General features: G+C 52.2%; 2 protein-coding genes and 1 long non-coding RNA gene across 7 annotated transcripts; 1 reads left to right on the top strand and 2 right to left on the bottom strand.

The window, feature by feature from the left end:
- Positions 1-757: 757 nt before the first annotated feature.
- Positions 758-11,490, bottom strand: PSMD3 (proteasome 26S subunit, non-ATPase 3). Of its 2 annotated transcripts, XM_074561632.1 has the most exons (20): positions 11,257-11,490; positions 10,881-11,091; positions 10,168-10,333; positions 9,976-10,069; positions 9,093-9,140; positions 8,661-8,815; positions 8,083-8,233; positions 7,351-7,424; positions 5,244-5,934; positions 4,292-4,482; positions 3,788-3,925; positions 3,423-3,559; positions 3,124-3,314; positions 2,834-2,937; positions 2,618-2,732; positions 2,254-2,373; positions 2,039-2,142; positions 1,574-1,729; positions 1,423-1,473; positions 758-1,301 (listed from the first exon to the last, which is right to left on the bottom strand). In XM_074561632.1, exons 1-20 carry the CDS (start codon positions 11,468-11,470, stop codon positions 1,224-1,226), a joined length of 3,189 nt encoding a protein of 1,062 aa, XP_074417733.1. In that variant the 5' UTR covers positions 11,471-11,490; the 3' UTR covers positions 758-1,223. The 2 variants fall into 2 exon arrangements, with proteins under 2 accessions (XP_074417733.1, XP_074417735.1); XM_074561634.1 differs by lacking the exon at positions 9,093-9,140.
- Positions 5,648-19,230, top strand: LOC141732527 (uncharacterized). The gene is made up of 5 exons (XR_012584130.1): positions 5,648-5,834; positions 7,354-7,441; positions 14,472-14,549; positions 16,860-16,960; positions 18,225-19,230. It is a non-coding gene; the product is annotated as an uncharacterized LOC141732527 (long non-coding RNA).
- ORMDL3 (ORMDL sphingolipid biosynthesis regulator 3) lies at positions 13,530-24,796 on the bottom strand. 4 transcript variants are annotated; one of them, XM_074561635.1, is made up of 4 exons: positions 24,666-24,796; positions 19,999-20,205; positions 18,296-18,447; positions 13,530-18,161 (listed from the first exon to the last, which is right to left on the bottom strand). In XM_074561635.1, exons 2-4 carry the CDS (start codon positions 20,170-20,172, stop codon positions 18,026-18,028), a joined length of 462 nt encoding a protein of 153 aa, XP_074417736.1. In that variant the 5' UTR covers positions 20,173-20,205; positions 24,666-24,796; the 3' UTR covers positions 13,530-18,025. The 4 variants fall into 4 exon arrangements, with proteins under 4 accessions (XP_074417736.1, XP_074417738.1, XP_074417739.1 ...); XM_074561637.1 differs by having other exon boundaries at positions 16,041-18,161; positions 24,620-24,759; XM_074561638.1 differs by lacking the exon at positions 24,666-24,796 and adding an exon at positions 24,449-24,564 and having other exon boundaries at positions 16,041-18,161.
- Between the last annotated feature and the right edge of the window lie 1,281 nt (positions 24,797-26,077).

Here is a 26,077-nt window from a genome sequence, read left to right as displayed (position 1 = left end):
CGCTTCCAGGGTGTCCCTGTGTCCCCCCTGTGCTGCATCCGACCCCCCCCGGCGCTAGCTGAGCTCTCGCCTTCCCCGCTGCGCCCTGGCCGTGGGGTCTGGCTCAGGGACCCCCGGGGTGGCCCCGGAGCAGGGACAGGCTGCGTTCATGGCCCCGGGGCAGCCCCACACTTCAGCCCTGGCCCCTGGCTGGGTGTGCCGGGAGATTCCCAGATTTCCCCAGAGGGTGAGCCCAGCTGAGTCCAGCTGCTGGCGGGACCCACCCGAGGTAGCTGCGTCTCCCCTGTCCCCGCTGCGGGTGTCTGTGGGGCTGGGGGGGGACGCAAAGAGTGCCCAGCCTGACCCCCCCGTGCCTTTCCCGGCAGGGTGAGGGGGTGCCGGGGCTCAGCCCTTTCCCCTCCCGTGCACAGACCTGCGCTCACGGTGCTGGTCCCAGTAATCCCCGCTCTGGCCTTTGCCTGCGGCCACAGAAGGAAGCGGCTTTTGGGAAACAGGATCCCGCGGCCGGAGCAGAAGGCGTCCAGCCGAGGGGACGGTGTTCAGATGCTGCCACTGAGCACCGGGGGCCCATGGCTCAGCTCCAGGCTGGCCCCCAAGGGTCGCAGAGCCCCCCGACACCCCGTCCCTGAGCTGCCAGCGCAGCCGGGATGTCAGATCCAGCCCTGGGGTGGGGGGCATCTGGGTCAGAGCTGGCCCCGGCTCCCGTCCCCAGCCCGGCGGAGGGGAGCAGGTAACAGAACACAACAACAAACCCACGGCAGGAGCAGGCACCAGGCTGGTGTTTTTCCAACTTTTATTTTAAAAGTCATAATTGAAGCTTAACAAAGTTTGACCCCATTATTGTTGTGAGAGCTGGGGGCACCCACGGTCCCCGCAGAGCCGCGGCTCCTGCCCCCCGCCTGCCCTGGCCCTGCCGCCCCAGGAGCTCCCAGTTCACGGGCTGGTCTGCGCCTCCGCCGGGCTCAGCGACGACTGATCACAAGCAACCTTAAAAGAATGTTTGTTTATTGGGGAAGGGGGTTCCCGCTGCGGGTGGCAGGGGGACGGGAGAGCAGGGCCTGTGGCTGCGGGCCCGGGGAACCCCCGTGTCCCCCTCCCACAGTACAGACATGCAGGTATTTATAAAAGAAAGGCAGACGGGGGGACCGGGGCTGCGTGGGGGAGCTCCGCTCAGACAGCATCTTCCCTAGGGACAAATAAAAAAATACAGCCAGGCCAGAGGGTCACGGAAAACCGTCATCATCGTCCTCTGCCATCTCCTTTGCGAACTCCAGGTCCTGCTGCTCGCGCTCCCGGCGCTCCTGGAAGGCAAAGGCAGAGGTTTGGTGGCAGCTGGGGGCCAGGAGCCGCGTCCTTCCCGTGGCCTCGGTGGCCACTGGGGTGCAGCACAAGCCGTTTCCCGAGACCCAGATGAGATCTCACCTCTGCAGATTCCAAGTCCTTGTTGTAAGATTTGGGTGGGAACCTCATGGCCTGGGAGTGGGGGGGGAAAAAGGGAGAGGAGAAGCTTGAGCAGAGAAACGCCGCATCTCTGCCCTGCTGTCCCCTTCAGGCGGGGACCTGCCGCGCTCACCTTGACGGACATGTTGTGGATGTCGAGGCAGAAGGAGATGCGCTGGTGAAAGGCCAGCTGGGGCTCCCGGGTGGAATAGATGTCGATCATTTCCTTTGACTGGACGTAACCCTTCTCGTGGTTAATGCTGGCCTCGATCACGCCATCCCGAATGGCCTGCAAGCCGGAGGGCACGTGGTCAGGGCACCCGCTGTCTCCGAGGGCTGAGGCAGCAGTTTAGAGTGAAGGGAGGAGCTGGCTGCTGTGACAGGAGCGCTGGGCTCAGGACACAGCGCACAGAGAGGGGACTTGGTGCCCTGAGTGTCCCCATCGGCCCCTGGAGGGGTCTCAACCTAAAACCAGCAGCTGCCCCAGGCAAGGAGCGCTGCAGGGACTGGGCAGAGGCGGGAGAGCAAGGCCAACTGCGAGAACCGGGGGCTGCGGGCAGCCCGGGACCCAGAGGGACAGGACTTCATAGGCAGCTACCTTGGCGACGATGAACTCGGCATCCTCCGGACTGTCCAGCTGCAGCTTCTGGGCAATATCGGCCAGGGAGATGCGAGAATAGGAGAGGCTGATCATACGGACACCTGCGCGGGAGGAACGAGAGTGGAGCCCCCCGTCCAGGCAGCCCCAGGCCCGCCAAGCCCCCGGTACCGGCCGTGATGGCGTCCCCAAACACCCCAGCGACAGTCTCCTACCCGTCTTGATGACGTTGTGCCTCAGACGAATGATCAGGGTGTAGGTGCCGTCGGCCTGGAACTTGTCCCCAAACTGATCGAGGACTTGGTTGAACTTGGCCAGGTTCCCGGTCCTGACGGCTGGAGGAGACAATGTGTTAACTGGGGAAGGAGCGAGGGCCGGGGTGGGGAGAGCGAGGCACGGCTGGCTCCCGGGCCCGCCAGCCCCTCTGCTTAGGGGCTGCCTCCTCCTCCCCAGGTGGAGTCTGCGGCTGAGTCCCATCGAGGGAAGAGGGGAGAAACCCCCGCTGCTCCCTCAGAGCACGGGACGGTGCGCCAAGACACCAGAGAGGGACCGAGCGCGGGCAGGAGCGGCCTGTCGTACCCTGGGTCAGGAGGAAGTAGGGCATGAGCGACCGCTTGAGGGAGGGTTGTCTGAACTGGAGCCTGTCTGGGATCTCCCCGAGCAGCAGCTCCACCACGATGAGCAGCTTGTGCACCTTGAGCAGAAAAAGAGACGGTGAGCCCTTCTTCTGAGGGTGGCAGCTTCCCTGGGGACCCGGGAGGTACCGAACCCCACAAGCTTCCTGTCCCCGCTCACCGTCTGCTTGAAGCCGACGGCCGTGTGCTGCGGTGCCTTCCGCAGGGCGTTCGTCATGGTCCTCCGCGCCTCCGAGTACTCCAGCTGGATGGCCTTGATGCGCCCTGCGTTCACACAGGGCAGAAGGCGTTTGGAAAAGCCACCGAGTGAATCCAACTGGATACGCTCGGATGGGGCTTCAAATCCTGCCCCACCTCCAGCTGCTCAAACGGGTTCTCTGGGGAACCAGAGCCCTTGATCTCGGGGGCAGCCCGACCTGCCAGCGCCACGCGGGACCCTCTGCATCTCACCTGTGTAATAGAGGTACCGAGCCCACTCGTTGTTGTTGGCCTGCTCGGGAAACACCGACTTGGAGACAAGCTTTTCCGCTTGGTCATAGAGGTTGTAGTGGAGATAGTTCCTCAGCAGCAGGTTCAGGAGGGTGGCCTGCCCGTCTGCGTCGTGGCGCAGCGTGGCCGTCCGCAGCCGGGCGTGCAGGAAGCTGCAGGAAAGGGAGCGAGCGTGTCAGGGAGGAGGAAAGAAACAGCCCCGCTCACCGGGGTGCGCAGGACCAAGACTGGGGAGAGCCCGCACCCAGGACCCACCCTACCTCCTGACCACATCGAGTTTATTCAGGAATTCGTAGATGCGCGAGTGGTAGTAATAACATTTTGCCACCACCAGGTCAAGAGCCCGGCGGTTTTGAGAGCTGATCTTCTGCATCAGGTCATCAGAGACTTTCTGAGCCTGCAGGAGGGGAAGAGAGGTCAGAGCAGAGGAAGTGCTGCCCAGGAAGAGCAGAGACTGCCAGGGCTGCAGGGCTGAGTCTGGGAGCTGCCTCCAAACACAGCCAAAACAAAGGGCAAAGCGTGGGGCTGCAGACAGGCAGCTCCCTGAGGCTCCCCAGATCCTGCCTGCTGCAGGAGCGCCAGACGAGTAGCTCAGCTTCAGAGCCGGCAGCTCAGGGAATCTCACCTCTGGGTATCTCTTGCTGTTCATCAGGTAGATGACAAGAAGCAGCTGGAGGTAGGTCTCCACTTCTGGCAAGAGAGGGGCTGAGGCTGCCTTCCCCGTCCGCGGGCGAAACTGCAGCTCTGCTTCCGTGTCCATAGACTGGGGGAGAGAGACGTGCTGGACCCCCATCCCTCCCACGCCGCTGCCACCCTCCTAGTGTTCCAGTGTTCCTCATGCCTCTGCCTGCAGCGAGGCCTGTCCCCAGCCTGACCCCGGTGACAGCTCTGCTTGAGGTGTGACACAAGAGCCAGCCCAGGCTGCCGGCACTACCGTCCCATCCCTGCCAAGAGCTGCAGCGATGCATCTCATCTCACATGCGCTCCTGAGCAGCCGTGTTAGCACGTCCCAAACATCCCCAAGCCCTTGCCGTTCCCAGTGCCCTCCTGCCCCACACAGTGGCTCCTCGTTGTGGGAAAAGCGTGCCCTCCGCAGCTGGCCGCCTATCCCCATCCCCTGCTGCCGTACCTCCTCCAGGAAGCTGAGGAGGAAGTCCCGCACGGTGCTGTTGGAGGTGAAGAAGCCATTGATGGCTTTGTGAAGCACGTTGGAGTTGAGTCGGCGGGAGGTGGAGGGCAAAGCCCGCAGGGCACGGAGGACGTAGCGCGGCTCCTTCCCCGACACGGCCTTCTCCAGCTGCTTCACGTGCTCTTTGATATCTGTGGGAGCACAAGAGATACGCTGTCAACAGGCATCTCCCAGAGGCCTCTGCCAAAGGATGCACCAGAGCGAAGCCGGTGCCAGGATCCCTCCAGGTACAACGTGCCCCATCCTGCTGCTGTCGGGTCCCTCTGTCCCCTCATGGCACCGGGGCTGTGTGGCCTCCGTGTCCTGTGTGACCTGATCTGACCCCAGGCCATCCCTTCTCAGAGAAGGCCCCTCCAGAGGTCCCTTTCCCTTTCATGCCCCCTGTGGGCTCCATCCTCCCTCTGCAGCCCCACAGGCTCCCACCACAGCATCTCTGCAGTCCCCCCTGCTCCTCACACCCCGTCCTCACAGCGACTCTCCCACGGCTCCCCAAAAACACACCTCCACCTCCCCTCCCTGTCCCTCCAACTCCTTTTCCCCACAGCGACCCCCCCGTTCCCTTCTCCAACACCCTTTCCAGCACCTCTCCCTCACATAAACCCCCCCGCACCTTCCTTCCCCCGCAGGCATCCCCCCACTACCCCCTCCTCTACAAGGATACCCCCCCCCCCGCTTCCCCCGGCGGCCTCACTATAGCCCCCCCCATTCCCCAGCCCTCCCCCCTCCTCCTCCAGGGATCCCTCACGGAGGCTCCCCTGAGCTGATCCTGGTCCCTCTCGCCCACAACGGACACACCCCCAGCCGACACCCCCCCCAACACAGATCACCATTACAGGGACCCCTCTCCGGTCCCGTTCTCCTCAGCCCGAGGCCTCGTCCCCCCCCCCCTCACCCTCCAACGTGATGGCGTCAAGCTCTCGCTGCGGCTGCCGCTCCCCGCCGGTTTCGGCCGCCGCCGCCGTCGTCGTCGTCGCCGCCGCTTCCTCTTGCATCTCCACGTCGGGGGGGGCGGGCGGCGGCCCGTCGGGGGGGGCCTTGGCCTTGTCGCCGCGGCGGCGGGATGCGCCCTCCTGCTTCATGGCCGGGCGCGCCGGGCCGGCCGTGACACTGCAACAACCGCGGGGCACGCCGGGAGTCGCCAGGCACGACCAGCCGCACCCGCCCTCACCTGCCAGGCCCGCACGGTCGAGCGCCGAGCGCCACGCCACTTCGGCCGTTTCCGCCACACTCTCGGGTATTTCCGGCCGACGTTCGGGTATTTCCGCCCCAAGCTCGGCGGTTCCCGCCCGTCGGGCCGCGCATGCGCGGACGCGCCTCGGCTGCCGCGCTGAGGCAAGGTGCGAGGCGCCGGCCCCGGGAGCGGCCGCCGGTTCCCCACACGGCCCTGAGGGGCCCGGGGCTCGGCTTCCCCCGTGGCTGGTACGTGGTGTGGGCGGGCTAACTTGGGCTGGCAGTGTTCCTAGAGCCATCAGCGACCGCCCAGGTAAGCAGCACTGGCCCCGGCTGAGGGCACCCCCTTCCGCCCGTAGCCTGAGGGGAGCCGGGCCTCCAGGCAGACGGCGCTGCTGAGTGACTGAAAATACCTGCAGATTAAAAAAAATTGCCTTTAAGAACAGCCAGTTATTCATTATGAAATAATTATTTTTTATTTACGAAGCAGTCATCGAAGCGTGTGTAGAGTTGTTGTGCGATGTTGTAATTTGTTCCTCGCTGGTAGGGGGTGTGATCTTGGGGTGGAGGTGCTGCTCTACCAGGGGTGTGAGATCCTACAGATTTCTAACACTTAACAAGTCATGCATGAATCACAAGTGTGACCAGGATAAGGGAATTATTGCTGATTGATTCCTTTGTACCTTATTGATTGCATGGGCAGCTGTGTGCTAGCTTTTTTTTTTTTTTTTTTAGGAAAAGCAGAATCACATAAAGTGCAGCTGATAGGCTTGTGATTATTTGAGCTGCTGGATTTTTCAGTTGGCACTCTGCACTTGTATGGGGGGAAAGAAAAATCAGCTTTGGTATCTGGCTTCCATAAGGAGCTTTCTTGCCTTAAGTCTGCTTTTCCTAATAATTTCAAATCAGCACGGAGCATTAATAAGGAATATCTCACCTATGTGGGTGTGAGGTTTAGAGAGAGAAACTGTCTTGCAGTAACACACTTGTCAAATGATTCCCTTTAAGTCACTCCTGATGGGAGGACACGTGTAACCTAACCTATTTATTCAGAACACAGAGGACATACAGAGACACGCACAGGGCTGCTAGGGCCGGGAAGGCATCTTCCATACAGACAACAGAACCGTCTTTCTGGAGCGTCACTCCACTCATCTCAACCATTGCAATGGTCAATTCTTGTTCCTTCTCTTGTGAGAAGGAGAGCAAGCTGGCATCCACCCTGAAATTCACCTTTTTTTCTATGTTGTGTTCCAAGATAGCCGCAACCTTCACAACAACAACAAAAAAAGCAAAATCAGTATTTTAATGCTCCTGTCTGCAGAAGTCATTAAGTACGTAAACGATCTCTTTGACTTGTGAGGTACTTTACCATCTTACAGGCACACAAAATAATCCACATCTTTATATGAGACTTTTCACCCTGAAAAATTATCATGCTCATGTATTCAGTTCCCAGTTTCTTGTGAATTCATTATGTCCAAGAAGTTAAAACTGTAGTGTGTTTTGGGAGGTTTTTTTGAGCCAAAGATGCCAGACAATGCTGATTACCATTTAAAGAAAAATGGTAGTCAGCTGTGTCCAATTTAATGTTTATTACCAGCAAAACAGTTGTTAGAAATCTTAGGTCTTCATGTCTTGGGATTTTTTTTCTTGAAGTGAGTATTTTGATCCCTGCCAAGTTTGAAGCAATTATTCCTTCCCTTCTTCCCAGTGTTACCTTAAGTTGTGATATTGCTACCTATATCATCATCTTAAATGTTGCTTTATGTAAAATAACACTGCTTTCCCCCTTCGTTTTGAACCAAATGTGATGTATTTTCTCTCACCAGCTTAAGCTGTTGGGGCACAATCTTCTCTTCCAAGGACTCCAGCAGTAGCAGCAACTGATCCTCCGTTAGTTCTGCAGAATTAAAACAGGTTTGTACCAAAAAGAAAACCAACCCCACCAATGTTTCAGAGACAACTGGCGAGATGAGAAGGGTGACCGTCGGCTGTCTTGCAGGGAATGCCTGCTTGGTCAAAAGTTCTTCAGGTATTTTAAACTAAATGGTTAGTGCAGCCCCCCTGTGAGATGAATACAGCTGTTCTTCTGGGTACAGGTGATGGTGGTGTTGAGTGTAGAGACCAAGGGGGTGGAGGGGAGATTCAAACCATGTTTTGTGGCAGCCTTGGGAGAAGAACCCTGGAATTTGCACTGCTCTTTCTGTAAGATGGTCTTGCTGTCTTAACTCACATTTCAGTTCTGATGTCAAGCCATCTTTTCAAGGATCCCCCTGTGCATGCTCTTCCTGGACCCAGTGATAATCTGGTATAACACTCCTGGCAGTCGCTGCTCTGCGACTCTCCGGCTGTTGCTGAACAGCGGCTGCTATGGACAGGCCTGTGCTCTCAGCATAAACCAACTTCATTCCCACAACCTAAGAAATTATTTTATGTAAATCCTCTGTAAGTCTCTCACTCTGTAAGGTTTCTATACTCTGTTAGTCTTGTTGGTAGAATGCTCTTAATATATTCTGCTGCTACTGGATTTCTCTGTGAAAATGGACAGAAAGCCTTACCGTCTAACGCGTCAAGAACATAGGCGATTGCTCCTGCCATCTGAAGGAGAAGTTGTCTTGAAGAATACTGTAAGATGCTCAACAGGTTTTTTAAGTCTGGGCTTTCTGTTTTCAGCTCACAACTACCAGTTTCATGAAGAACTGCTTCCATCTAGGGGGGTAAGAAAAAGAAACATCAGGATTTAAGAGAAGAAACTGCTGATAATCCCTTCCGGTCTAACTACAGAAGCATGTGAGCAGCAATGTAATATCTGCCTCCCCTCCCTAAGCTATTTGTGAGGCTGTAATTGAGGCTTTAGTGTTCACACTGGCTCCAGTTAAAGACAGAATATGAAATTTAAATGGTGTGATACCTGCAGGTAGATCTGCTAGGATATATAGCAGGACATATTTCAGCACTTGACTGTCTCCTGAGCGCCGCCTTTCTCTGTAGGGTGATGGAGACCAGGCAGATGTGCTGCGTGAAGGATTTTCGGATTGATAGTTGTGGCACAGGAGAGATGACCTCTGGGGCAAGAGGTGTGATCATGGATGTCTCTGTATTTATGAATTCTGGCAGTAAAAAGAACTTTACTTACTTTCTGGGTCAGTTCTTGAAAGAGGTTCCTGTCTCTCATCACAGCTTTGATGGCTTTTAAAAGTATGACAGACACATCAAGAGACAACTTGGACAGAACTTGACAAGTGCCTCTAACTTCTACCTCCAGTTCTCCTAATTTTCCTGTTGAGAAACCTGAAAAACAGAAAGAGTCCAAATATGTCACTTCTAAACTAGGCAGTCCCACAAGAGGTTCCCTGGCACCCCTAAACTTAGAATTTCACATATTTCTATGAGTGTTTTCAAAAGCAGTGTTCAATTTTGAGTGGGACAGTTGTCATGTCTCAGGTAATAGATGACACTCTACAGAAAACACATTGCTTTTGGAGGTTTGTGTTTATCTTGAGAAATTCCATCTCACCCAAAGCGGGTAGAAGTAGTGCAAGTCAAAGTAGTAAAATGCATTGCTTACCATCAGATACGAGCAGTGATTTGGTTTGGAATGTGAAATAGTCAAGATCTGCAACAGGATAAAAAGGGCATTGCCGATTTAGAAAAATACTTAAAGCTGGATGGGTGGTTTTTTCCCCAGTGTTGTTTTTAAAGCGGAAGATACTGGTATCCCAGGTCTGAATTCTTGCATGCTAGTTGTAGGTCAGACGGGTGTTTGCGCTTTTCTGCAGCGCATCTGTCTTCTGCCCAGTTCATTTAGAACTGGTTATTCCTGGACCTTGTTCCTTGCTGTCGCGTGCCTTATGTTAGGGTCTGGATCGGCCAGTAAGTGTGTTAAAATACAAGTCAATTAAAGTGACAGCTGACACTCAACAAGGTCCATGCAGGCGTGGGAAGCACAGAGCATAGGGGAACCAAGCCAAATGCGGTCTCTAAAATCCTGCAGCAGGTTTTTGTGGACCTCGGACCTCCCTTTCTCTACCTATCCAGCGTAAGCGTCTTTTACGACTGTCTTCCCACTGAAGGGTCAGCCACCCTTTTTTCTCTCTGGCTTTTTTCTTTTGAGTAGGAAAAGCAAAGCAAACAAACCTCTGCCCTCTGCTGTTTTTCAGCGGGAGCTCTGTGCTTCCTGAGCCTTAGAGCTGAGACTGCCAGTATCCCTCTTTCATTTCCTTACCAGTCCTCCCCCACTAAACTGCATCTCTTTCCCAAGCAGTTCTTCTAAGTTATGCGCTATTTATGTCCCTTTCCCAGGTGATTTCTCTCACTTGTAGTGCATATGTTCATGTCCTTGCAAGTGAGCTAAGGGTGGCCACGAGGTTGCATGATACTTCAGAAAATGTTTTTCCTCCCCTGCGTTGTTTCCTGAATGGAGAAATTGGTAGATTCTGAAAGTTACCTACCCCATGATCCATCTGTAATGTCCAGCGGGATTACCCTGAATGCCAGAGTGCAGCCCTTGGGTATAGTTATGCTTTGTTTTTTCTCTCTAGTGCCCTGGTCAATGGTGAAAAAAAAATAAATCTGTTACTAGGCGTGGATGGCATGCAGATCTTTAGGAAGGACTGACTCCTGAGCCTGAAGAGAAATCAAACCTTTGCACACAATTTGGCGTAAATCCAGGTCTTGAGGCCCCCCCCAATCTCGGAGGATGCTTTGCAGGTGGTGTCTTCTGAGGTTTCTATTGTTTCATACACCATGTGTAAACGCTCTCCTGATTTCTGTAGTTGTTGAATGAAGGAGTGATTCATATTTATTTTTCTAAAAGAGAAAAAGGTTGCAACATCATAGCTGTTTTTCTGTGAGTTATGACAAAAGCCACTGTAGTCTACTTGGAGCCAGGAACCTTATGCTTGTGTCCTTTCTCATGTTACATGAGTACATGTAAATATCACAACATCGGGGGCTTCCGGGGGGAAAAAATGGCAGAAAATGGGCTGCAATTCTTGCTGTCCTCAATGTGTTTCCCTTCTGTGTCTGAGGGGAAGTGGGGCAGCAAGACCATTGCCTGGCAGGTCATGCAGGTGATCTGTCCTGATTTATATGCTCCTCTCCAGGTACAAACTGTGAGAAAAGATGGCTTGACTCTATGTTGAGGTGTTCCTACTTTCTGAATTGCAAAGAAATCTATAAGCATTACAAAGCTCTTAAGGAATCTTTATCGCCTCTCTTTCCTGTCTTCCAGAAGTATTCATAGTTAGGGAGAATGCATGCTCTCGGGTCTTAATCTTGGGTTTTGGCTGTTGAAAAACCGTTGGGGTAGAGGAGGATGACCGGAGGGCGCGTTCTCCCTTTGTGCTTGCCTTACCTTTTTGTACTAAGTGCCTGAATTTCTTGTACCGGTATGTGGTTCATCTCCAGCTTGATGGACCACTCTTTGGATGCGGAGGCAGCTGCGTTCACCTCTATGTTTGCAGGCTCAACAGGAAGGCTTAGATTACCATCAACTCTGTCATTGACACTTTTTGTGACTGTAAATTGCATTGGTTCTCGATGGCCTCCTTTGGGAAAGAGGGACTCTGAAATAATTCGATGCATTACTTTAAGTGTGATTACACAGACTCAGTATTGTAACTGTTAAGCATACAAGAGAAAGAGGGGACATGGTAGAGTTCAGCCACAAATGGTACAAATGTTTCGTCTGTGGAAATTGTGAGTTTAAGATTGATAAATGTGGGCTTTACCTGTGCTTTTATCATCTTCTCCAGGCAGCAGCACGTCCTCAAGTTTGAAACGTGCCCGTCTGTAGTGGGGAGATTTCTGGAACATTTTTTTCTCTTGGATTGTCACTAGACAGAGAGGTCTGATCTGTTCGTGGTCTAAGATGCTGTCAACTAGGACCAGGTCTGATCCTGAACCCATTTGATTTACTATGGATTGGATGACTTTTTTAATCATTCTGCTGCAGCTGGATGAATTTTTGAACCAAAGCAAAGTACCTTAGGAAAAGAGGCAAGACAAGTTAAGCAGAATGACTTTAAATAGAAGCAGAAGGTTGTAACAGAGTATTTGTTGCTTTTAGTTACTGAGAACTTTTCAAAATTGGTAATAACCCAAAAAACCCCACATAGGCCTGTACAAGGACACAGCGTTCAGAGGATTGTGTCTAGGGAAGTATTTGGAGAGGCAGGAGTATGAGCTGTGGTTTGTTAACGAGGCTTGTTTAGGCTCATCTCTCTTTGCTGATGAACTCCCAGTCACGGAGCAGACTGAGACCAAAGCTTGCAGTTCCTGAGGGCGCTGATCTTCAGCGCTGGAGTCTGTGATTGTTCTTGCAATTAAGGTATCTTGTGACATATACCAGTACATACCATAGTAATTTTCATTACTAAACTAGACATTGCTCTCCTTAACCTAGGACCTATCATGGTCCTAAATGCTTAATCTTTAATTAATGTGTTCCCCTGCAGCAAGTTTAAAAAGAAAAAAGTTTGAGCAATTTCTTGCTGGTTTTTACTGCATCTGCGTTTTCCCCTGTCTGGCAGACAGCAATGGGTTAGCATTGTTTCAAAACAGAGTGCTAGAAAAATTGTTTTGTTATTTTGCAAGGAAGTGAAAGTGCTGGGAGGCAGTTACTGCATTGAGGGAGGAAGGTAGGAGACCTTGTTCTATGGCAAATCTCCCCCAAAATATATAAAAAAAATCACCCCAGGAAAGCTACCTAGGTATCCGCTGGTGCTCTGCCTGTATTCCCTGCAGAGGAGGGTGTTTGAGAGGCAGAAACAAAATTGTTGTTGGTTTCCTGTTGCAGTTGGGTTTTACTTCAAAGTTTGTGTTTAGCTGCGTCCTTCAGTTGCTGTACTTAAGACATGAAGAAGGACTTTGATCTACAAATGAAAAAATTCCCTCTACTTACTGAAGAGCGGGCAGGTCTTTCCCCTCTTCCGCACCCTATGTTTTCAAGTCTCTTTAGAGAAGAGGTGCTGATCCCTGTTTACAGTTCAGATGAATGGATGGAGGGGATGTTTTCCCTCTCCCTTGTGTCCCGCAGGGGTCTGAAAAATGAGTCTGACTTAGTCTGATTCTTCCAGAAAGTAGGAAGACTGTTACATCCCAAAGGATGGTGTGTTGTATGCGATGGAGCTGGGGAAGGGAAATGGTCTTGTGTGCGTAATGTGGGATCATTTTAGTAGTACCTACGGGACCCATTCCCTTGGGAGACTTCAAAAAGAGATAAAAACTGACTGAGAAACTGAACCAAGCAAACTGAACAGTTTGCTCCACCCCTCTTCCTTACCAAAAGCTCTTAAAAAATGTACTTGCCTGTTTGTGGAGTGGATGGCTTCTCCTGTACCGTCGGGTCAATGTGCAGAGCAGCCTGCTGTGCTTCTGAAGTGATATGGCCTCTCTAAAGCAGCAGGGCTGTGGCAATATTCTCTCCCCACCTTTCCGTTCTGAGATCCGGAAGTATCTGGCTAAATTAGGGCACATAAAGCCTGTTGCTTGCATAATTCTTTCTCTGGAAAGTTTCTGTCACTGAGTGGAGTCAACTCGTCGTGATCTGTTACAGTGGCTGTGGATAACTTGTTCTACAGATGTATCATTCCTATAAGATTTGTTTAATTTCTAGGGTGATTCTAGTTTTCATTTATACTTCTGATCTGTTAGGATGAGGAATGATGTGTTCTGGTTTAGGAGGATTTCACTAAACCCGTGAGACAGCTAACTAATTAGCTGTGGCGTAGACAAGGGGACAATATTATGTTTCTGGAGGCACTTTTATCGACAGTGGTGCACATGCATTTCTATGATTTGTGGCTCGTTGTTAGTAGCAGAAGGTTTGCGTGACTCACCAGTACGGTACCTGTGAAGGAATCCATGCAGTGGGCTGCAAGCTCTTTGCTTTACTTCAGTCCATCGCTTGGTGGGCTTGGGATTGCCGTGCAGTATTCATTTGCCATGCTTGTTTTAAAGCAAAACCTGTCCATGTAAAAACTTCAAGGAATCAAACGCAAGCTTTTACATTAATACTTACTTTATTAGTTTCTCTTAGAATACTGTACAAAGGAGTAATAAAAATATTCACACTTTATTTTAGAAAGTTGTCTACATGAGACTTCTGTATACACAGCAAAAAGAAGGGCTACTGGAAAAAAACCCCTAAAACTATGTACAATGTCAGAATGTTCCATTAAAAAAAACCCCAACTAATTTAGCTCACTTAAACTGATCCAAGGAGGATACATATACACAAACACTCGCATGCTTAAAAGATATTATAGGCAATGATAAAGCAATGTAAGTCACAATAAGAAATATTAATATGTTAACAATGGTAACCAGCTGCTGTCCCCTTTTCAAGGGCCAGTACCGTGCTTCTATTAAAACAAACAAAAAATTAATGATTAAAATAAAGTACTTGGGACAAATAGCCCTATCTCTCAGGCTTTTTTTTTTTTTTTTAAAGCCTTTTTCCTGCGAAGGGGTTGGACTGTGTGTATATTGTTATCTAAGTTAAACAAATGCCAAGATGGGATCCCTAACTCAGAAGCATTGGGCTGGCGGTAGGTGATTGTGTTCTGACTTGCGTGGTGCAGTGACTGCCACGCTGTGTGAATACCTGCCTGGTCTTAACAGCGGCTTAGAAGCAGTTTTGCCCAGGACAAGATGGGGCAGAGGGCCGGCTTCTGCCAGTGCCTGTGAACGGTTCAGGTGGTGGTTTTCTAAAGCTTTTCTCCTGCATTCATTGCAGGACAAAAGAGAAAAGCATTTTAAGTACCTACTTCTCCAGTAATTGTTTCTCGGTCACAGGATGGAGCCTGCCTTTAAGTCTCCAGAAGTCGTTTGCTGTAGTCACTATACAGGAAGCCAGCACAAGTTTTAGAGGAAAATCTGTTGAGTGTGATGTGAACAAAATCCCATTTAAAATCAATAACGATCAATTATCTCTTTCACGCAGGTACTTGGAGAAAATTCTACAGCCTAAAAGAATGAATGGACAGTCTTTGCACTCACGTTCCAGTTCTCCATGAAAAAGGTAGGCTTCAGCCTTAGATCACTGCTGTGTTAGCCGCAAGTGCATGTCTGAAAATGCCTCGTCCTGCCCATGCTGTCCCAATCTACCTTTTCTCAGAAATTAGTTATCCCATGACAGTGTTAGTGTTTTGACTATGCTCGAACTTGTGTGTGTGCACAAGATTAGCCTTCCAGTGCTGAACTCACTTCCATATGAATTTAGCAAACACAAATAAACCAGAAGTGGTTTCAGTACAGAGTTCCAGGAGACCTAGAACCGTGTCCGTTGCTTCCACACCACTGCAGTGGAGATGGTCAGCTCGAACTTCAGTCAGGTTCCGCTCGCTTCTGTGACACCGGCAGGAAGGAGCCACGCAACCAGCGCATGAGTGAGGCTTCACCAGCAGAACCCAAACTCTCTCACTTAAAACTACCTCAGGTACACCCAACAAGTAGCAACTGCAGTTTAATTACAATTAACTTATGGTTTCCTTTCTATTTTTGATTAATTCTGATACCTACCCTTAAGGTGGTATCTTAAGGAAGATACTCTCAGCTGTATAATTGTTCCAAGTAAATATTAATCTTACATAGATACTTAACACACCACATTATTAACATGAAGTCTTTCTTCAGCTCTCTCACTTCTTTCCATATTTCTCCAGTTTTCATTTCTGTTTTCCTTGATTGGATTAACTGTATGAGTCCAAGTTAACTTCAGTTATTGCATGGCAAAAATGCTATCCCTGTGTTGTAAAGAATGTCATTTCCCATGCAATATATCTGTGTAATGGCTATTTTAATCACTTGTGTGAACAAGGTAAATCAGAAAAGCTTACTATTATAATTAAGGCTTTGCCTAACGAGATGTTCTAGACTTCAGGCTTTAAAAATTGCCTTTTAAAGAAGTTTATAATCCCATTCTGTTTTACAGTTGATCTTTAATTTAACAAAACAGAATCAGATGTCCATAGTGTCAGTTAACAGCACAAATAACACGCTCAAACCCCCAGCTGCTATAATGCCAAGGCCTTCAAGGAAACTGTGTGAAGTGCTGAACTTCATTGAGTAAAGCTGACCCTACCTTCAATTTATAATTAAGCTAAAAATATCAAAACTCCTTTGATTTTGTGTAACGTGCATATACTTAGAAATAACCAGTATATGTCTGTCTATGTAGGAGTAACATTTTTAAGCATATAGGGACTGTTTCTGTTGCAGAAAAGCTGATGTTTTTGCCCTTGTATTTTACCAAAATAAATAAATAGTTTTCTTTCCTCTGGAGATTTACCATTGGCAAGTAAGTTGTGTCTGCGGGCAGACATTCAGATCTGTTAAGCAACATACAGCCTGCACTACAGATACAGCCTTAGCCATCCTCTTAAGGACAGGCACTACAGCTCTGAGGGCAGTGCCCTTTCTGTAAGCACACCGGGCATCGACACTGTTCATTTCCTAGTCACTTCAAAGGTACTTAGCTGATCGATGAAATATCTCTATTTTGAAAACAATATTATTTTTTTTTTTCCCAAAAGTCATTGTCTAGTATCTTAAAGAGTATATTAGCTTTAGGGTATATAGTACCTTAACTAAAGCAGCAGTCCTTATGTCGTGCTGGTTAAAAGGTTTAACCCCCCCATCATGTAGATTGCACATCTGTCAAACTCCATCGCTGGAGAACGGCACTCGGGTATCAAGCCAGACTCTTTTCTCTTTCTACCTTCTTCAAAGCTCCCTTTTCACTTAAAATATTTCCACATTTCAAACCTATTAGGTAATGATTCTCTATGCTTTCCAGCAGCCCTCTGAGGTACGCTAAATGTTTTTCCCTTCTCTGCAGCAGTCCAATAGTAAGTCCGAGAGAGAGCAGTAAAGGAGCTTGCCTAAAATTATGCCTGGAGTAGTACTAGATTTTATACGCAAACCTGAGGTTCCCCTATCCGTGTCCTATGCTCAGACCATCAAACAGAACTCGACTACATCCACTGTGACCTCTAAAGCTAGAATTGGCTAATGCAGGAACAAAAATAGCATATCTAAAATGTTTATACCATTGTCAAAAGTGTGAGACAATATAAGCACTAAGACAACAAAAATACAGGCTTTCATGAGTTTACAGGGGAAGCATGAGGAAAAAACCCATTTCATCCGGCACACAACCCAAAAGAAAAACCGATTGCTTTGAACACTAGAAAGCTATCTCAGCCAGCAAAACTAAACCTGCAAACCTGCTTTGTCTAGCTGGTAACTTTATGGGAAAAAGGCTCAATTTTGTTCCTATACTAAATAATCTATTATCATCAGTGACCTGTTGCATCCTTCTCTTGGTCAGTTCAGCCTGCTGCTGGTGCAGGTCCCTTGCCACTGACCACCGAAGGGCTCAGGGGACGCTGCCGCAGCACTTGTGCGTGAAGCCGAGCGACGGACTTCCAGGTAAGCCAGAAATCAAACACTCGCTTGCCTTGAGTCGGATACTCAGTAAAATCCACTGGCAAATCCCAGTAACATGTACACAGCCTTAAGAGACCAAGGAGCTGGACTGAGGAGAAGAATTCCGATTATAGTCACTAACTGATTAGAGCAAGCAGCCATCCGTCTCTCCTTTGGCCTGTATCAATCAGCTTCTCCTGTGCTTGTGCAGTCACCATGTGCCAAGTAGCTCAGCGGCATTTGATCATTAAAATGACCTGCGCCCCAGCCCTTAACCCAAAGCTGTACTGCTCGCACGCTCACCGCGCTTAAAAATTAGCGGTTTAGGGTGGGGAGCAGAATTATCCGGGTGGATTCTGGTATAAGCTGAAAATAACAAGTATGATTTAGGATCTATTGAGCTTTTCCCTGAACCACACATATGGTACCGTAGAAAACTGAAAGCTTTGTCAAATTGCAGGTTGTTCCTTCCTGTGCTGTTTTTAGTAAAAGAACTTCCTTTCTCAGTGGCTTAAAAGATTGCAAAATAAAAATCTGTCATTCTCTTCCCCCTCCCCCACCCAAAAATGGAACTCAAACCCTGAAACAATCAAGTATTGGGAAAGTCTGGCTGTATCCCTTTGAATTTCCCCCACAGATCGCTTAAAGCACCTAGCTTCAGAAAGGGAAATATATTTTAAAGTGCATTTACCACAGCAATAGTACCAGCACTAAAAGCTTTTCCCCTCATCCCTATCCTCTTCACTCAATGTCTGGGATAGATGACAATCTCCCCAGAATTCATCCTCGTTGTACCTTGAAGTCTCAGTGTATCTGCATCTATTTATGACGCTGGAATAAAAGAAACCCAGCGTCACGCATCCTGCTCTGCACTAAACTCTACTCTGGAGCTTGTTTAGACTTATTGGGCATGAGGATCCAGCATGCGGTATATGTCTATTGGATACTGCATTTAAACAGCCGCTGTGAAATTATATCCCAGTGTGCGTGGGGGTGAAGAAGCAGGACTAGAGAGAAGGAACCTCCCCCTCTCCCCTGCTCCTCTTCCATTCGCTCCAGCCACGCAGTTCAGTACTTGTTGATCCCAAAGATCCGGACTCCGTGAAACTGAGGCAGTTTGGGGATCAGGACGCTCATAAGGGAGATGGTGTTGATTATGAAGTGTATCCGGTCATACTTCGTGTAAAAGCTGGTTAGAAAATACCTGGAAAGGAGGGGAAGAGAGAGGGGAAGCTGAATTACAGCGCTTCATGTCTTTGTTTCTCAGGACAGCACAAGCAGCAGAAGCCTTGATGGGTACAGGTGCGTGAGACAGCTCGGCTGCCCCCAAATACTCACAGGACAATGGGCATGATGGTGAGGAACTTGCGCGATGCCGTGAACTGCACGCCGTAGTCCATCTGCTCCCAGTGCGTGAGCAGCCGAGCCTTCCCCTGGTCCGGAGTCTCAAAAGGTGTTCCTTTCACGGTGTGTAGGAAGATGTACATACTCTGTAGCAAACAGAAACGCGGTGTGAGGCACACAGAGTGTTCTCTACGCCCCTCGCCATGCCACCAGAAGTTGTTCGGCTTCAGCAAGAACTCTTGTGGGAGCTTGCACCAGCGCGCTGTTCCGCTAGAGGGATGTATCGTCGCTGCTGGGAAACGCGCTCGAACTTGCAGCGGCTAACGAAGCAGCGAGAGTTAGGGAGGAAGGCCGCTAGCCGGGGCTAGCTCGGGCTTGGCTGTTACATGTGAGGCCTCCCGTTCAACTCCTGGACATCAGCCAAGAAAGTGGTTGCAAGATTACAGCACTCGGATCTCTGGGATCAGGAGATTAGCATGGACTCACTCTACCGTGCAACAGCGGTGCTATATGCTTTTTAAAGAAGTCCTGGTAGAGCTGTAGGCAGTGAGGCTCTGTTACCGCTCTGATTACGAGTTAACCTCTGGAAGTGGAACACAAGTCACAGATAAACAGTTAAGTGTCTGGCTACGTCGCATGTCTTTAAGTATAGACATTGCTGGCCTTTAAACTCTTTTCTGTTCCCAGGACCTAATTGTTTAAGCTGCCAGAGAAGTGGAAGGAGCTGGATGAAAAGCAGGCAGCTCGTGAACTGAGCTCCAAGCAGCTCCAGTTGGTGGGTTTGTGGGTTGGTTTTTTCCTATGTTTATTCTTCCCCCTGCTAGAGATGTAAATAACGTTAGCATGAGGGTCCCTAATAAGGGTGTCATTTCTGTCTCTGGAATGCTCCTGACCTGAGATGTTATTTAAAATAAAGGATACAAGAGCAATTGCTGCCACTCTGAAGTATTTTGTCCCCTGTGCCTGAGGGTGAACGGCTGCCGAGAGGTCTGCTCCTCAGCTGCGGGACCCCAGCATGTCATGACTTGCGCAGTGGGATGGTGGAGGCAGAGAAGTGAGCAGTGAAGCACAGCGGCTTCTGCACGCCCTGAATGCGCAGCTGGTGCTTCCCTGTGCACCCCAGCACAGCACTCTGACACCCGATGGTTTGGATACCTGATCCTTAGAAAGGGAGAAGCTGTTCCTGGACTAATCTTTCACTTTAAGCAGAACAAAGTTTGCATTTTAATCTTGGTTGGGTTTTTTGTTTTTGTCTTTTTTTTTTTGTTTTTTTTGTGTTTTTTTTTTTTTTTTTAAAAAACCCACAAACCTCTGAGGCAGTCAATTCAGATTGTATCAACTGCAGTAAAAGCCGTCCTGCCAGCTTCTGGGGCCTGGCACAGCCATTCCTTTTTTAAGGAGGATGTGACAAAGGGACTAACCCTGCAAGCAAATGAATTCTGCATCCCCTCTGAGCAGCCTCAGCAGATGTTTGCTGTCTCATCAGGACCTAGGCTGGATTTAAATATATGACCTAGAGGCAAAGGTGCTGTCTGAGGGGTGGAGGTTGAGTAACTTACCCTGAATCTTTGGAAATACAGAGAAAGGAATCGTTTCAACAAGAATCTTACTATATTGCTCTCAAAAAAAACAGGTGGTGCTGAGAGATTACCTCTCCGTGCCCACGGGAAGTCAAACCAGCCACGCTGTTCCCTTACCATGTTGTGGATGATGTTGGTAAGAGTCCAAACCACAGGGACGCTGAAGAAGGGGATGCTCAGGAGTACGACGTGCAGCAGGCCGATGCCGAGGACGTAGGACAACCAGATGCCCCGGCTGTTCATGACACGGGTGTTGGGATTCACCTCGCTGTGCGCTGTTCCCACATTCATCTTGGCTCTCGTGTCACACGGGCACCCCTGGAACTAAAGCAGAGTCAGGTCAGTGCTGGGATCGCGGTACCCTCCGTGGAGATTCCTCAGGTGAGCTCAGCAGCGGTCAGGCACCCTCTTGCTGGTCAAGCAAACCCGAAATCTGTTTTTTGATCTAAAAAATCACAAGTCAGTTCACTTCGCTACCCCTCATTAGCTCCATTTGTAGAGCTGATGTTCCTGAGGGGAAGCTAAATCCGGGAGCAGTTGAGATTTGGCAATAACGTGTGGGAAGCCTGTCTGTGACAGAAGCTACTTGTGATCTGCCGAAATGTCTTCTTGGAACCAAGATGTCAAGGTTCAATCCCCCAATTGCCTGACAAGACTCAAACGAATACTTCTAAGCGCTTTTTAAGTCATCGTCCCTGTGTTAATCATGGAAGCATTCGGCACATGAAGCTTCGTACGTGTTTACAGGTTCAGTGTACCTTAGACTCAAAAAAAGAACACAAGTATTTGCAGAGTAAAGGCATGGCAGCTTTGTATCAACAGATCTCCTAATTAGTTCTACTAAATTAACAGGGTTCTGCACGGCTCTAGAGGCTTCTGCTCTCCTGGTCTGGCTTACGTGTTTTGCCTTCCAATTTAAGACTTGCAAGGGGGAGAAAAAAAGTAACAAAAAAATTCCCCCGCGGGGATGGAGTGAGTTTCTTCTTGAGGAACATAAAAAGTTAGAGATAAGAAGGAAAAGCGCGTTGGGAGGGTATTTCGGTAGCAAGAGCTGCAGAGAGGATGGCCCTTCCCCTACCTGGAAGGAGCAGCTGCCACGTAGGAGGAATAGAGAGAGAGGTTTTTCTAAACAATACCAGGAAGGCGAGGAAGCGAGACAGTGTCACCCTCTCCGAGCAAGTCTCTGGAGTGGTGCCCTATGGGCAGCGCAGGTATCGGAGTGGCTTTTTTGGACGGCGCCACCGATAGCGGCAGCGGGCACCGGTCAGCTCTAAGGCTTTCTGGGAAGGTGGGAGCTCTGGTTTTACTGGTTTCCAGGGATTACAGGGAACGGCCCAAATTAGAACCACTGTAAAAGCTGAATATCTCTATACCGAGATCAGGGAAGCTCTTGTATAAAAATCATCTTTGTCCCTGTCCCACAGAAATGTAGTTTCATTCGATAATATGGTCTGTCCCTCCTTGTACGGGGGACCCCAAGGCAAGGGCTGTTTCCTGACGCCTAGCCGCGTGGTTTTGCTGCTTTGGTTCCCACAGCTGGAAGACGGCGTTTGCTGTTCTCTCTTGCTCTCAGCCTGCGGTCTCAGGAGGCGATGCCGAGCCAGATCCAACATTACGCTCTGTCTGTCGCTGCCAGCTGTTCCCAGTTCCCTCGCGGAGTGCTGGGCCTGGCTTCTTTCAGAAGCTGGCGTTCTCCCCTCTTCCTGCCCCAGGGTTAGGACACAAAGCCAACGCTTGGCTCCGCAGCTCCTGGGACGCTCACAGTGACTTCCAAACCTCCTTCAACTGCGTGGGAGGCTCCGGTGAGGCAGGGCTGCTCGCCTGCCTCTGCTACCCAGGTGTCAGTTGCGGGACTTGTATCCGAAGAAGGTTTTTATTATCAAAAAAGAGGCTTGCAGGTCTGCGGAGTGCTTGTTTTCTTGTCACCCATCTCCTGGGTCAAAGGATACGGGCTGCTGGATATTCCAGAGAAAAGCCTGACGCTTGGTCTGGAAGCGGGACTTGGAGACAGAGTTCGGCATTTCAGTGCTCGCAGGGGGAGCAGCTCCATCCTTAACCTGGTGCAATTCCTAAGGGCTTTCAGAAGGAAATCTAGGGGTTTCAGTGAAGTGGAACATGAGTCAAAAAAGTCATGTTGTTGCAACAACAACCAAAAAAAAAAAAAGCGAACGCCCCTGTGGAATGCATAAACAGGAGCGCTGTTCGCCAGACATAGGAAATAATTCTGCGAGATATTGGTAGGGCCTCGGCTAGAACACGGTCCAGGTCTGGGAGGAGCTGGAGGGAGTCCAGGGCAGAGCAGTGAGAATGAGCAGAGGTGTAGGAAAAACATGACCTGCAAGGACAGACCGAAGGAAACGGGTTTGTTTAGTCTAGAGGATGCCGGAGAGAGGCGTGAGGAATTGTCCTCAAACACAGGACACTGTCCTGAGAAGGGGACAAATGGCGCGGTGGCGACAACGGCACGACTGAGACTTGGGGCAGCTCGCTAATGCCGAAGGACGGATGTTGGGAAGGCTTGCCCACGGAAAGCCAGCGGTGGTCTCGTCGGAGGCTTTAACATCGTGTTTCATAAACAGTGAAAAAATTAAGATTCCCCTTTGGAGTGGGGGGTTGAGCGGGTGGCCTCGTCGGGACCCTCTTTTCTCGCAATCATGCTGTTACCCAAAGGCTACTGCAGCAGCCCTTCCTGCACGCCCCACAGCCAGAGATGCGCCCTCCCCCCCGTGTAGTCATAAAGGGGAATTTCCATTTGAGGACGCGCACAAGTGTAGTTTTCAAAAAGTAATGAGCGACTGCTATTTGGTCCCCTCTGCAGACGAGGGCAGTTGCAAACCTGCAGCTGGGTGGCAAAGGGCCACGCTTAGGAGCCGTAGGTGAAGCAATTCTCCTCCCCGTGCCTCAGTTTCCTCGCTTGTAAAAGAGAATGAGATGGGGGAACCGCCAGAACATCCAAGAGGTTAATTCAGTCTTGCAAGAGAGATATGGAGAGGTCAAGCATTCGGTCCTACGGTGAGGACAATCCTGCGTGCTTTTCAAATCCTCCTCTTCCTCACCTGAAAAATATTTCATCTGTGGGTCTTTTCCACTCCCGAGCTGGGGTTTGCAGCTCTCGCCCGAGCTCTGTGCCCAGACTGCGCACGCAGCTCTGCTCGGGGTTGCCAAAGCATCCCTACCCCCGTCCCTGATCCCGTGGTGTTTGCTTTTGGATTTTACGCTGGGGATTTGTTCACCTGCAGGAAAAACAAGGCGAAACACGACAGCAGGAGGAACTCCAGCTCCCCCCCGCCCCCGCAGCAGCTGGCCGCGAAGCTCTGCTTTCCTGCTTGTGCAGTGGGTTTTTTTTGGGACAGAAAAGCTTTTAATGTTTCACCAGACGGAGTGTGAAGGTCGGGATTGCGCTGATGCTGGCCGGTGTCCATCCAAGGAGGGGAAAAGTCGCAACTGTGGTCAGAGGCAAAGAGCGGGCTGGGATGGCGCGGAGCCCTTCCTCCGCCTGATCCTTCGTGTCCCATCGACGGCTCCCTGTCTCCGGCTCTGCTGGGAATGACTCTTGCTCTGGGGCTTGGAGTGAGCATCGGGGCTGGCAGCACAAGCACCCGGCGTGGTGGCAACCCCCCGCTTCCGAGGAAAGGGGAAACAAAATGACACCAGCAGTTTTCCCCTCGTTTTGTCATCCATCGGCTGCTGGAGGACCCCCAGCTGCAGCACCCCAAGGCGCGGCTTCTTCTTTTGCCCCCCGAGGAGCGTGACTGCCATCTGTGCCTGTTCCCTCAGGCTTCCGCAGCACTCCGGCCCCCTCCATGCTCGGCATGGACCTCACTCTTCCCCGGGACACGGCGGGATCGTACCCCACGCCCGGCACTCCGTTCTGCCGCAGCCCTTGGCAGGAGCTTCACCTGGGCAGGCGAGGGAAGGAGGGCTGGGTGCTTATCTCGCTCCATCTTCCCCCGTGTTCCCAGAATACAAGCGGTTATGATCCCAGCGAGCCTCCGAGGAGCTGAGATCCCTATCTCCGGCAGCAACAGCAATCACCGTCTCCCAAGCAAATAAATATTTTAAACCCTTCTTTGTGAGATGGCATCAGCGTTTGAACCAGAGCGTTGAGCCCGTCAGCGATGTTAGCGAACGCGGCGGTTCGGAGGGAGCTGAGCGAGAGGTTGGACCAAGACTGACCCTAAACAGACTTGTGTCCCCATCCAGCCTGGAGTTGCCGAGACTCTGTCTGAGCCCGGGAGCTGCCGGGTTCCTCCTTGGGAAGCCAGGAGGGCCTGGAGCGGGGAGAGCAGCGAGGAGCGTCCGCCGAGCACAAAGCGGGGGCTGCGGAGCTGGGGTGCAGCTCCAGGGACGGGACACGGGGACGAGGAGAAGCAGGAGCGAGAGCCGCCGGGCTCTGCCTCCCCTTCGCCTTTTCTGCGAAATTTAGAGGGAAAGTTTCGACGCCCGGGGAAGGCTGCGCGATGGGTGTCTCCGGGCGCCGGGGGTCCCGGATCCCGCTCGCCCCCGCTCGGGGGGCCGGGGCATCCCCTGCTCCCACCCGGGCTCCCCCTCCCGGACCGCCCCGCACCTTCCTGGCTCCACTTCAGCAGCTGCGTTTTTTTGCGGGGGGTTTGTGGGTGTTTTTCCTTCTTTCGCGAAGCACCTTCCCCCGCTCCCGCCTCCCCGCCGGCTCCCGGGGAGGGGGCTCGGCCTCCCCTTGCCTGGGCCCGCTGGGCTCCGGCCGGGCCCCGTTACCCACCGGGGGGAGCCCGGAGAAGGGGCGGCCGCTCCCGGCCGGCACTCACCGCTGCTCGGCCCGGCCCGGCCCGGCTCGGTTCGGCGGGGCCGGGGCTCTCTCCGTCGCGCACCCCGCCGGCCCCGGCTGAGCTCCCGGCGGGCACCTCGGCCCGGCCCGGCCCCCCCCGCGCCGCCGCGGCACGACGGGAGCTGTAGTCCCGGCAGAGCCGAGCGCCGCAGCCCGCCCCGGGAGAGGCGGGGCCGGGGCCGGGCTCACCACGGCGGGCGAGAGGGGCCGCCTGGGCAGTAGGGGGCGACGCTGGGGAGGCGAGGAGGGGATCCCCGGCCCCGGGGAGGGACCCCGGGCCCTCCGCCGGCATCGCGCACCCGTGGCTCCTCTGGCCACAGCATCCCACCTCCGGTCACTCTGATCCCCCTCTGATCCCTCTCTGATCCCTCTCTGATCCCTCTCTGATCCCACCCCTGCCCACCCTGAGCAGCACCGGGAGAGCGCTCGGGGGGGCTGCAGCCACCCCGCTCAGCACCCTGGGGGGGCTCAGACCCAGCTGGGGGCTTCCACCCTGCCCCAGTGAGGGTTATCTCCCTCTCCTGCCGCCCTTCCCGGTGGAAAACAGCAGCCGGCGTTGTGGAAGCCTCCTGGGCAGGCCAGCAGCGTGCTGCCCGGGACGCCCGGCCAAGGTCAGGGGCTGGGAGCGCTGGATTCCAGCGCTGGAGTGCGGGGGGGAGACCATCTGGCCCCGCTTTTGTTTGCACAACCATCAAAGCAGATCGCGCGGTGCTGCCACGGCCCCTCGGAGCGCGCGGCCATCTGTGCTGGGCTTTGTCCGTGACACCCGCTGCCGGCTCCTCCGCCCAGCAGCGGCGCAGGGCGCAGTGCCGTCGCCCAACGGCGAAGCCACTTTGTGCCACAAACAAACCCCCCGCCTGGAGCTGCGCAGGGTCCCGGACCGAGCCGTGGTGGGTGCCCACGGCACAGCTCTGCCAGTGCCGCTCGCCGCCCCCAGCTTTGCACGGCCGCTCCCAGCCCTCCCTGGCCACTTGGCAAAGCCCGTTTGTGGGGTTTCGGCGTTGGCCCCCACAACAGCGTCCCCGCGGGGCTCCCGGCTGAGCTCTGCATCCCCACCCTGTGTGCATCCATCTGCCCGCGGCACCAGCCACGCATCCGGCTCCAGGCCTGTGCCGTGTGCTGGCTGGGCACGGTGAGGGCACCAGGACCCCACCGGCTGCCGGGGCCAGGGTGGCTTGGGTGCCACGTGCTGGCACCGCGCTGCTGCCAGGGCACCGGGGCTGATTCCCGGAGCCAGAGCCCCCCGGCAGCTGCTCCCGGAGAGCTTTGGGCACTGTGGGGGACACGCACGCGGTGAAAGCAGCCGCAGGGCTGCCGATGGGCGTTGCGGCCGCTGGCTAGGAGAACCCAGTCCCTGCCCGGCCTCTCCGGCGTGGCCTCGCCGGTGGGGTG

The sequence above is a fragment of the Larus michahellis genome, chromosome 18 (genome assembly GCF_964199755.1).
Source record: "Larus michahellis chromosome 18, bLarMic1.1, whole genome shotgun sequence".
Taxonomy (NCBI): Eukaryota; Metazoa; Chordata; class Aves; order Charadriiformes; family Laridae; genus Larus; species Larus michahellis.
The sequence above is the reverse complement of the archived record's forward strand: the minus strand, read 5'-3'. Positions and strand labels throughout refer to the sequence as shown.

Coding starts and splice junctions, on each gene's coding strand:
- PSMD3 (XM_074561632.1), bottom strand. CDS start 11,470: ATGATTAAAAAAGTCATCCAATCCATAGTAAATCAAATGGGTTCAGGA. Junction 9,141..9,975: donor CATTACAGATGGATCATGGG/GTAGGTAACTTT, acceptor ATCCTGTTGCAG/ATCTTGACTATTTCACATTC. Junction 3,315..3,422: donor AAACTCGATGTGGTCAGGAG/GTAGGGTGGGTC, acceptor CCTTTCCTGCAG/CTTCCTGCACGCCCGGCTGC.
- ORMDL3 (XM_074561635.1), bottom strand. CDS start 20,172: ATGAATGTGGGAACAGCGCACAGCGAGGTGAATCCCAACACCCGTGTC. Junction 18,448..19,998: donor CCAACATCATCCACAACATG/GTAAGGGAACAG, acceptor TGTTTGCTACAG/AGTATGTACATCTTCCTACA. Junction 18,162..18,295: donor ACCATCATGCCCATTGTCCT/GTGAGTATTTGG, acceptor CCTCCTTTCCAG/GTATTTTCTAACCAGCTTTT.